Source organism: Castor canadensis, chromosome 12, assembly GCF_047511655.1.
Source record: "Castor canadensis chromosome 12, mCasCan1.hap1v2, whole genome shotgun sequence".
NCBI lineage: Eukaryota > Metazoa > Chordata > Mammalia > Rodentia > Castoridae > Castor > Castor canadensis.
Window position 1 is genome coordinate 24600798 of NC_133397.1, and position 10998 is coordinate 24611795.

Below are 10998 nucleotides of genomic sequence, written 5' to 3' on the forward strand. Positions count from 1 at the left end.
CTAGGGCCATCCCCATCTGTACCAATGCTTGCTCTATTCTCTTATCTGTACAGCAGGTACCTGGGGAGGGGGCCCTCTGCCCCACATCTTTGGTTTTCTTATCTGCAAAACTGGAGAACGCTATTTATTTCATTCATTGTTGTGAGGATTAAATGATGTTATGATTACCAGGGGTTACCGTGTAGAACATGTGGCCCTTTAGGAATAAATATATTCCCCCCTAAATTAAGGCTGGTATTTGAAGGGTTATAGAGTGTCATCTCTGGGCCTAAGGTTTTGGTTAACCTTTGAACCCTAAGGCAAAGAAGGATCTGGGACTGGAACTGGTGATTGTTTAAAATTTATCAGAACCCTGGGCAATGCATCTTTGAGGCCTTTCTGAGGCAGCTGAGGAGGAGTTGGTTTCCCCATCATCTTTGGGGTGTCTTCTGGGTGACTAGTATTAGCCAGCCTAGCCTGTCAGGCCACCTCTTTCTGCTGGGGCTGTGCCTCTGACTGGGATTTGTCCTGGTTGCGGCTGACGCGAGCCTCCGGCTGCAGTCCATGGCCCAACACGCAGAGCTCTGGGGGAGATGCCTGCCTGGCACCAGCACCTCCGCTCAGCAGTTCTGGGGCATAGGGGCTCCTCCAAGGTGTGGTGTCTTGCTTCGGACTCTCCTCAGTGCCATTGCCTCTGCCAAGAGGAAAGACAAGGACAGATCAGATGTTCCTTCTCTGCAGCTCCTTCTGGCTCCCTTCCCTGTTCCCTACTCTCCTCTGTTTGCTCCTCCCCATCTCCCTCACCGCCCAGCAGCTTACCCCTGATGCCAGGCTGGGCTGTCCCTGCTGTGCACCTGCCTGCCTGCTATGGTTGGGCCTGCTAGGAGCCAGCTCCCAGGACTTCTGCTGACAGGTCAAGTCCAGTTCTTCTGTGCCCAGGGTCCTGCTGCTCTGAATGAAGCAACTCCCTGGGAGGAGCTCCGGGAGCTGGGCCTTTATTTTGTTTTTGTTTTTAAAGTTGCAGGGGGCTTAGCTAATTGAATTAAAAACAACAACAACAAAAACCAAAAAAGACAAAAAAAAAAAGCAAAAAAAAAAAAAACCCCAAACAGTCAAACAAAAAACTGTTTTGTACATGCTACTCTTTTCCTGAATGGAAGCATATGGAAACTGCTTGGCCAACCCTCGCCCAACACTGGGCTAGGACAGAGCTTCCTAGCTGCCGAGTGACATTGCCAAAGAGGGCTATGAATGGGAAGGGGACCCCCACCTAATACCTAGCTTGACTGGGGATATATGGGGAGAGCAGAATGGAGGTTTTACAAAATACAGAGCGGGAAGGACCAACTCTGAAAGCCACACTGGTTATCTATTGACTAGCTGGCCTTGGGGCTTCTGGTGGAGGTTGGAGTCTGGCTGCCTGGGTTCAAGTCCTAACTCTTCTACTTCCCAGCTGTGTGCCATGTAGCCTGTTAATTGATCTCTCTGAGTCTCAGTTTCCCTTCTTTTAAGTAGAAGTTATGACAGTACGCTCTCACCAGGCACTCACAGATATCAGTACTGGGTGAAACATAGAGCTCTTGGTGCTCAGTGAGCTCACTACCTGTCACTATGGTGCTGCGTGGTAAAGTTAATAGGAAGTCACAGCTGGGAAGGACTCAAGTTATAGGTGGACACCTGGGACTCAGAGAGTGGTGCTTTGGCCAGAGCTCTCAATCAGTGGCCTCAGGAGCAGAACAAGAGCCCTTTTCCCACCTGCCCAGACCTGACTAGAAGGTACTTCTCTCTGCCTGGGACGGCATGATCTAGCTCTGCACATATGACACTGAACCAGTAGAGGACAAATGTGTGATTGGATCTGAACAAGATCAAGGTGGTGAGAGTGGGGCTTGGTGGGATGGCAGTGAGAAACCCACTGCATGCCTTAGAGCCAGATTCCTCACAATCAGCTCTGGTCCTATCACAGGTCTCTGCAAGTGTTCAGGGCCCAGTGTGACTTGAGGGCCACAGCTACCATCTTCCTTCCTTCCTTCTCCCTGAGCCCTTGGCAAGTGGGAAGGCAAATGCAGGATACCCTTCACCGGTGCCCCAGCCCTTGCTGCTCCCTGCAGCCATTGCTGCTCCCTGGAGGGCCTGGCAGGAAGGGGTGAGGACATGCTCTAGGGAAGGGCTGTGGCATGCCACTCTGTGGAGGCTGACATGGTAGCTGGATAAACAAGTTGATCTAGAACTCTATTTTCTCAGCCTCAACCAGGTTCCACATTTGCATCAATCCGCCAGGAAGCTGATTTTCCTGGTTGTCACACTGTGGCTGTGTTTCTGTCTCTTCCTGGAACTGCTTAGGGAGAGTAACTGACCACCTTGTCCTGGCCATTGGGCAGTGTAATTCAGGTGGTTAAGTGGGGACTACACTGAGCCTCTGCCTCACCAGTTCAGGCTAGGCAAAGATAAAAAGCATGCATTTAGGGGAGAAAGTTTGTGCCCTTCTTGAGTGCACACAGTACCCCGACATTCTGAGGCTAGGGACTGGCAAATCTCCTACCAGGGGATTTGGCACATACTTAACAGTTGAAATTCAGTAATTGAACTCCTTGAGGAAGCCTGCAGGGACTGTTCCTGCTCCCCCGGTCCTCAAGACAGGAGGAGGATATACACACCATCCTATATTTTTTCATTTCTATGAAAGGGGATAATGCCTAGGCTGGAGAGACAGGAAGAGAGCCAAAGTCAAGGTCAGAGCATTAGATTCTGCAAGCCTGCCTCAGCCGCAAGTCAGTGGGCACGGCTGTGTGCCTGCAGTTCCAGCTTGGGAAAAGGCCCATTCCAATTCGTCCTTGGCTCTCTAACATGATCTTGGGGAAACCATGCCCATATGTGAGGTAGCAGAAAAATATCCTTGCCCTCAACAGAGAAGCAAATGCTCAGAGCTCTTACAGCTGGCGTGTTTCTGTTTCCAGACACCAAATTCTCACCTTGGGACAGTGAATTAGGGCGTGAGCATTTTTCCATCTTGTGCTCATAGTTTGGAATGGTTTAGAAGTGTGGTCATACCAAGAGGCCGGGGAATGGGTACAAGTCATGAAGTGACCTTCCATGTGACCTTGAACAAGCTTCTCTTTCAAGCTACAAGTACCTCCTTCCCCCAAATATTGAGATTCAGGACATAAAACTACCTTTTAGGCTGCTGCATGCTGAGCAAAACCTGGGAGAAGGGCATTATTTTCTTCTTGACCAATTTTATGTTCTTGAACAATTTTATAGGTCCTGCTGTTTTAAAATGTTAGTGTTTTTAATTAATGCCATTTTATTGTCCCTGTTCTCTCAAGCTCTTTTCCTGAAGGGCACAGTTTTAGAAATCTAATAACTAAATAAGTAGCTGGCGTGAGGAATAATGCATTAACATTTACAGAGGTTCTTAGATGAAAGCCACTGTGCTGTAGGAAGCTCATTTTAGATTTGAGGAAAGCACAACATTATATTAAGATTCTTGCAAAAATAATCAATATTTCATTTCTTTCAAGTGTCTGGGGAAGTTTATATAACTATTATAATGCGCAACTTTCCTGAGAGAATATCTTTATTTAAAATTGACTGCTGAGTACTTTGTAAAGAATTACCATTTATGCCTGGACAGATGGTTGAAACCTGTGATGCATATCACTTGGGCAGGAATTAACTGCTGGTTTACATGACTGTAGGCAATGCAGAGAGAACAAGGACTGGTGTTAGTTGAGTTTTGTCTGATCTGAAATCAGGACACACTGATAAGAGTTCTTTAATTGGCCTCCGATTGATATTTTCCCCCCATGTATTCTATAAAATTACCACCTGAGCCTATAAGTCCTTCTTTCAGCACTCACACAATGGCTGTACTGACTCCTGTCCCCTTGCAGGTGTGCCCAGGCCTGTCTCCAGGCTGTACTAATGATATGCAAGGCACTTGGTTCTTCTGAAAAAAGGTATACTGGGGACGCAGTCTGCCCAGGGCAGGGAGGGCAGCCCCTGCTCTGGATTCCGGTGTTTAGTGCTTATGAATGTTCTTACTCCAGAGTTGAAGCCAGGTCCTTGGGGCCACATAAAATCAGACATTTCTATTCCATACCTCCAGAACCATCCATTTTTAAGGTGTGACCTGTGGGCCCCTTGGGTATCCTGGAGATACTTCCAGGGAGCTCCTGGGGTCAAACCTATTTTTATCAACAGGGAAATGTTACTTGCCCTTTGCATTTACTCTCTGGGGAATGTAGGGAGGCGTTTCCAAAGTCCACATAGTGTGTGACATCATCACTGACTGGCTGCAAAAGCCAGCTGGCCTCCTACTAAGCCAGACATCAGCAAGATTTGCAGAAATGTAAATCCTTTCACTAATTTTTTTAAAGGAAAATATACTTTTTGGCTAGACATGGTAGTGTAAGCCTGTAATCCCAACACTCAGGAAGCTGAGGCATGAGGATTGTATGACATAGAATGGGTTTATTCTTTAAAAAATATTTAAATATTTCTCAGTTTTAACTTTATGACAAAAATTTATAGCTATAACCCACATATACAAAGCTTCTTTTAGGTTTTCAATAATTTTTAAGAGTTTAAAGGGTCCTGGGACCAGATAGTTAGAGGACCTCTCAGAATCTAGACCAGAGTGTAGTGAGCCAGCCCTGGGGACAGGTCAGATCGCCCCAGTTTCCCCATCTATAAGATAAGAAGATAAGGGGTGTGTGGAGAAGGGTTAAGCTGGTTGTTTTCAACTTTTTTTTTTTTTTTAAATTCAAACAAGCTTATTTTCAACTAAAATCTTTCTCAGGAACCCAAAATGTGTGCCAGATAAAAGTGGATTCACTCATGGTCAAGGGGAAGAGACTAACTATCTTTGCTCTTCTCTGCTCCAGGTAATGGAAGGGTGGTGGCCTGCGGATGCTGCTTACCTGCTTTGGCTGGACTGGGATTCCCAAGAGGGGCTGGTGGCACTGGAACCTGTTAGCAGAAGTGGGACACCCAGCTGGTGGTTGGGAGCTGTCCTTCTGACAAAAGGCAGAGGGTTGAGGGCACACAGAACCATTCTTCTCTGCAAATTTACCCTCAGTTGTGGCCCTGAGCTACTCCTCCAGCATCCTGCTGGGGTCCGAAGAGAGACACAAGGCTCTGGTGGCAGTGATTGGGCTGTTGAGAATGGTGATTTAGCTGCAAACAGAGAGGAGGTGTCAGGGCAGAACATGGAATGTGTGTTCCCAGATGTTTTGGTTGTGGTTGCTTCACTGTCTTCAGACTCTCTTGTCACCTTGTGCCCCTGAGAAGTGGATTCTGGGAGGGATGGGAAAAGGACAGAGGAAGGAGAGCACTGGGCAGGAGGGCTGGAGATCTTGTGCTGAGTGGGTGGGCTCCCTGGGGGTGAGCTGGGCAGCTTGTGCTGGGATGGTGGGGAAGTTTGCTTCCTTGTGGTTGATGGGCTTAGTGTCCTGGGGCTCACAGGTTGGTTGGGGGCTCCAGGGCTGAGTGGTGGGCTGGGGGAACTGAGAATATCAGTGAGGCTTGGCTGGGCAGGTCCACAAGAGGAGGACATGCTCTGCTGCCTCTTGTCTGCTTTGGGTGGCCCATGTCCATGTGCCCTTGCAGGAGGGGCCTTTCGGACCACATGGGGGCTTCTCTCTCGGCTGTGCCTGGAGGCTTCTGTAGACCGTGGCCCTTGTGTGGGTCTGGCCTGGCTGAGTTCCAAGGTCCTGCTTTGCCCCAATGTAGGGCTGGCATGGTGCCAGGGGATTGCCTTTCGGTGATGCTTGGAGACACTTGCAACCTTCTCTTCCTGTGCCTGACTCTGAGCCCCACTCTCCACATCTGGATTTGAGCAGGCTGCTGGTGGGTGGTTTGGGTCCAAGGCCAGCTTTCTGGGATTGCCACCACTTCTATTGCTTCCTGGTCTTGTGCTGTGCAGCCTAGAGGGGTTGGCAGTGCCCTTGCGGGGCAGCAAGTCAATGTGGCTCATGGAGGCTCTTAGCTTTGTGGAAGCCCATGTTTTTCGGGTGGGACCAGCTTCTCCCAGCCCTGGTACCTGGGTCTCTTCGGGGGAGCTCGCTGCTGACTTGCTGCTTTCTGGGGGCTCCAGAGAAGTGAATGAGTTGTCCATCAGGATTTCCAGGGGTGGTGGAGGGAGTTGCTCAGGGTCCCACTCTGTATCATTGTTGATGTCCTCACTCTTGGATGCTTCTGCTGTAGGCAGAGGAGGAAAGATTGGAGCGAAGGACCTCCAGTGTGTGCCCATCTTGAGAGACTCTCTGCCTGCTGCTGGAGAAATTTGGGGCTTAGGGTACAAAGGGGCAAGCCCCCTGTATATGGGAAATCTGGGAGGCATGACAGGGACCCCCCACTTCCTGAGGCAGGGGCTTGACCCGGAGTTCCTGGAGTCCCCCTGTGTCTTCAGATTCTCAGTGGGACTGAAAGTTTCAATAAGTTTCTTGACTGATGTTCTGGTGGGACAGCGCCTGACATCCCCGACCTTGACTGTGGGTGCCTCGCTGTCCTCACTTGGAAGAATGGAGTTTGGCAGCTTCTCAGCTTTCCCCTGTTCTTCCTCAGAGTGGGAACCGCATCTCTGAACAATGCCCTTATTCTGACTAGGCAAAATGCTGAAGTTCTTGGAGAGGGAGGCCTTGAACTTGCTGACAGTGTTGCTGGGACTTACCCTGCAGCTGCTATGGGGCCACAGTGCTGTTACTCTGGGCTGCAGAAGCTGGCCCTTGCTCTGCCCCTGCCGTGTAGCACCCAAGGCATAAAACATCTCCAACCTCTGACTGAGGTCTCTCTGGACCCTCTGCAGCTCCTGGAGGGTGGGGTCCTCCACATGGTTCTTAAGACACCCTTCTGACTGAGACCTCCTCTGCCTCTCAGGAATCCCCCTGCTGCCACTGACCGTGCTAGGTCTTGGTGGGGTTACTGCCCTCCCTTCCTCTTCCTCAGCCCAGTCCTGGTATCCAGAGGGCACAGGGACAAACTTGATCTTTTCACTGATAGCTTCTTTCATCTTCAGAATTATTTCTTGGGCCTGGGGGCTTCTCAGCTTCCTAGAGTGTGGTTGAAAAAGCCTTTCCCGGTCAGTGGGTGAAGACCCTGGTCTTGAATGTGGAGTATTTTCCTGCTCTGCACACAGGCTCATGTAGCTAACTTCATCTTCCTCCTCTGGACTGCTGTCCTCACCTTCACTAAGGGATGGAGCCTCCACCAACCCGGGGTTTTTAGGAAGATGTGCTTCCACAGGAACCTCAGTCCCTAGGGAGTCCCACGGAGTGCTCTTGCCTTTTTCCAAAGGCTTAGAGGTGATACTTTCTGGGCTTGTGCTGGAGGGGCCTGGGCTCTTTGCTTCACCCTGTGCTGCAGGCTGAACCTTTGCCACAGCAGGCCTTGACAGTGGGCAGTCCTGGGGTCTTTCTGAACCTATCCAGAATGGGCTTTGCTGCCAGGCATGCCCTGACATTCTGGTCTCCACTTGCGGTGAAATCCCTGGTTTCCATTCTACAGGTTCTGGTGCAAAGTCCCAGCTGGCTTGCTTGCCTAGCTTGTCTGTGGACTGCACAGACTCATTGTCAGCACCAATGCCACTGTCCTCAGAGCACAAGGGTGGACCCTGCAGCCCAGGGTCACCATGGCCACTGGCCAGGCTTTCTAGTTGCCCCAGGGCCCTCAGGAGCCGTTCATCAACACCCCTCTTTGTGCTCAGCTTACTTTCCAGGTGGCTGGCAGTGGAGTGGAAGTAGCTGCTGGAGCCTTCCAGGAAGCTGCCAGTGAGGGAAGCCACTGTGCCGTGGAGCACCTGCAGTTTGCTGACTGTGTACTGCAGCAGCTGTTGCAAGAGGTCTGGCTGCTCCTGGGGTTCTCCTTTCCTTGATGGCCAAGCCAGATCCTCCCTAACTTCCTGGAGGAGCACCTCTCCATCCTTGGAGATCTCCCCCAGGAGCTGGCTGACCTCCTCGAAACACAGCAGCAGGAAACTGAACATGGGCTTCAGCAGTTCCCGGGTCTGGGTGGCCTGATGCACGAGGTGCACAATTGCTTCGTATCGCGAGAGGCTGCAGTGCAGGTAGGCATAGGCGTGCTGGTGGGTGTTTACTAGGGACTTGGGGAAGTCCACTTGGCCTTCTGAGCCAGGAGCAGGAAGGATGGTTTGGAAGCAATGGCCCTGTTGGCCCAATTGGTGGCACTCTGGTTTCCTTTCCCATTTTGAGGTGTCCTGGATACTTTCCTCACTCTCTTTCCCAGGAAAGGCTGCTCCTTGTGTTTGGTGGAATCCTGGTGTCTTGAACGGAATGTCCTTAGCCACATGGCTTTGTGATGAGCTCAGCCTGGATGGGGACGTTTGGGTTTCTGGGATTGGTCCTTCCATCTCTCCCATGACCTGACAAAGACCTTCAGCCCCAGTTTGGGACCTCCTGGAACTCAGCTCCTCTGTCAGCCTCTGTCCCTGGGGCAAGTCTCCCCCAGGATCATAGCAGGTGGAACTCTTAACCAGCAAAGGGATGGGACATCTTTCACTGCCTCCTTGCTGTCCTGGCAAGATTGCTTTGGGCTTTTTCAAAAACTGAATACCACTCTTTGCAACGCTGTTTACGATGTCATTGTGTGAAGGTGTACACCCCATGGTTTCAGCTTGTAGTCATCTTCCATCCACAACTGTCACAATTTTCAGAGAATCATCTCGGCAATAGGAACAAAAGGCAGCCTTACTGGTCCATCCAGGTAACTCCAAAGCAGAATCCTTTGAAGTCCTTGGTGCAAGGTCCTAACCTTGGAACCAGCTTTCTTTACTTCCTTGGCCCTGCAGTGAAGAGGGAGTGGTGCCTGTTGTCCTAAGTTTTGAGTTCCCTGCTGTTAGTGAGCAGTGGGACACTCAATGTGGTGGATTAGGGCCTGTGTTTTGCTCATGTCCTGACAGATGTGGATGGCAAGTGGCGCTTTAAGCCTATTAGGTTAATCATGCCCTGGCCAGTCAGCACTCGCAGTGTGTTCTAATATAGGACTTCTCAGCATTTACTATCTTGGGAAGCGGATTAGTTTTGCACGTGCTTATGCTTTTAATTCTGTTCAGACGCCTGCCATATGAAACCCAGAGAAATGAGCCTTAATTGCAAAATGTGGAAGAGACACATTTGTAGAAGAGAAGTGCAGGCTTACCGATTACAGGCTCTGGAAGAGAAGTGACCTTCACAGATTACCAAGGGCAAACCAGCCAACTGTGCTCCAACCTGCTAGTATCAAGAAGATCCCCCAAAGCACATAACAGACGGTAATACTGTTGTCTGCGTGGTTTGTTAAATGAAATCCCACAACACTAGTGACAGACAATGTCTTAAGGTAGTAAGACTGTGAATGAGGAAGACAGGGTTGCTTTCTTCTGTGTTAGAGAATTGAGTCAGATGGTAGGAAAGTCATTCATCCTGGTCTAGAGCGGAGAGTAGGGAAACTTACCACCATATAAAGTTCAAGGTGGTCACTGTGGATTGTAGAGACTCAGGGGGTGGAGCTGTCCCAGGAAGGGGCTCATTAGTGAACCTTTCTCACAGGAAAACAAATTTCAACCTTGCAAGTAGAGAGTTACTTAGTCACTAGGATAGAGTCCAAGGGGTAAAATGTTTTTCTTTTCAAGCACATCTTTCCACTCAAGCTGAGCGTGGTGCTCTTGTCCTTGGCTTAGGGAAGTAGCTGCCAATTTTAAAATTCCTTTTAAATCTTTTTGCTGTTGGGAAATTCTAGAGCAAAGGCCTGGAGAGGGATATGTGTTTGTCCTGACTCCTGACTCCTCTGAGTTGGGAGAATTTATGAAAGCTAAATTTAACTTCTCTAAGACAGAGTTCATATTTTTTTCTTTTTTTCTCTCTTTGGTTTTGTTTTTTGAGACTGAGTCTTGCTATATACCCCAGGCTGGCCTCAAATTCATGATATTCCTGCTTTAGCCTCCAGAGTACTGGAATTATAGGTGCATTTCACTATACCCATCAGAGGTAATCTTTTGTTTTTTGGTGATGGTGGTATTGGGTTTTGAACTCAGGGCCTCACACATGCTAGAGCCACTCCACTAGGCCTTTTTTGTGATAAGTTTATTTTATTTTATTTTATTTTGAGATAGGGTTTGTGAACTATTTTCCCTGGACTGGCTTCAAACCATAATCCTCCTGATATCTGCCTCCTGAGTAGGCAGGATTACAGTCATGAGCCACTGGCACCCAGCAGAAGTCATCTTTAAAATGGGGACAATGAACTCTGGTGGGGAGTAAGTCAATCAATATTTGGTAAGTGCCTGGCACATGGTAGACAATTAAAAAAATGGAGTTCCTTACTCCTTCCCCCCTGGAAGCTAAGCTATTTATAAAAGTAAAAGTCATAAGAAATCCATTGGCTTGTCAAGGACAAAGCCCTAGTCCTTTCTTGAATGATCTGGAAATGTTGCTGGATTCATATCACAGAGTCTAGGGGCTAGGAAGTATTTGGCCTCATTGGAGAAAGAGTTCAAGGATAGAGAAAGAGGAGACTTAAGCAGGAGCAGGTTTATTAATGCAAAGCAAAGTGAAAGCAGAACACACGTGCACTCTCCACACAGGAGCGCAGCAGACTCAAGAAGGAGGCCTGTGCTGGGAACCCCAAGACCTCAAGCTTTTATTGGGTCTGTGGACATGGGATGTCCTGGAAAACTGGGACATGTATTAACTTCCAGGGGGTGGATTGGTTTTAAATTATCATCAACTTCTCCCTGTTGGGTGGGGCAGTTCTTGGTCTTGGATGGTCAGATGGGTGCTGTTATTTTCTACAGGTTGGGGTCATCAAGACTCTGCTGTATATCACAAGTCATTCCATTAATGGCAGCAGTCTAGAATATGATTCCTTATCAGAATTCAAGCCATCGTTCTCAGCCACTAGGATTCCTAACTCCTCTATCAGAAATAACTGTCAACAGTTGGGCTTGGAGCCCTGTAAGTCTGTTTGGTTTGTTTTTGTCATCCCCATCCGTTAAGGATGTCCCTGTGCTGACTTTATAGTGGC

General features: G+C 49.1%; 1 protein-coding gene across 5 annotated transcripts; it reads right to left on the reverse strand.

Annotated features, from left to right (window-relative positions):
* Positions 1-237: 237 nt before the first annotated feature.
* Positions 238-8602, reverse strand: Pcare (photoreceptor cilium actin regulator). Of its 5 annotated transcripts, XM_074050999.1 has the most exons (4): positions 6643-8602; positions 4902-5118; positions 945-966; positions 238-657 (listed from the first exon to the last, which is right to left on the reverse strand). In XM_074050999.1, the coding sequence occupies exons 1-4, from the start codon at positions 8600-8602 to the stop codon at positions 460-462; spliced, it is 2397 nt and encodes a 798-aa protein (XP_073907100.1). In that variant the 3' UTR covers positions 238-459. The 5 variants fall into 5 exon arrangements, 4 of the variants coding, with proteins under 4 accessions (XP_073907100.1, XP_073907099.1, XP_020010035.2 ...); XM_074050998.1 differs by having other exon boundaries at positions 4902-8602; XM_020154446.2 differs by lacking the exon at positions 945-966 and having other exon boundaries at positions 238-671; positions 4906-8602.
* Positions 8603-10998: the final 2396 nt, after the last annotated feature.

Coding starts and splice junctions, on each gene's coding strand:
- Pcare (XM_074050998.1), bottom strand. CDS start 8,602: ATGGGGTGTACACCTTCACACAATGACATCGTAAACAGCGTTGCAAAG. Junction 967..4,901: donor TCCCAGTCCAGCCAAAGCAG/GTAAGCAGCATC, acceptor ATAAAGGCCCAG/CTCCCGGAGCTCCTCCCAGG. Junction 658..944: donor CCCGGAGCTCCTCCCAGGGA/GTTGCTTCATTC, acceptor AATGGCACTGAG/GAGAGTCCGAAGCAAGACAC.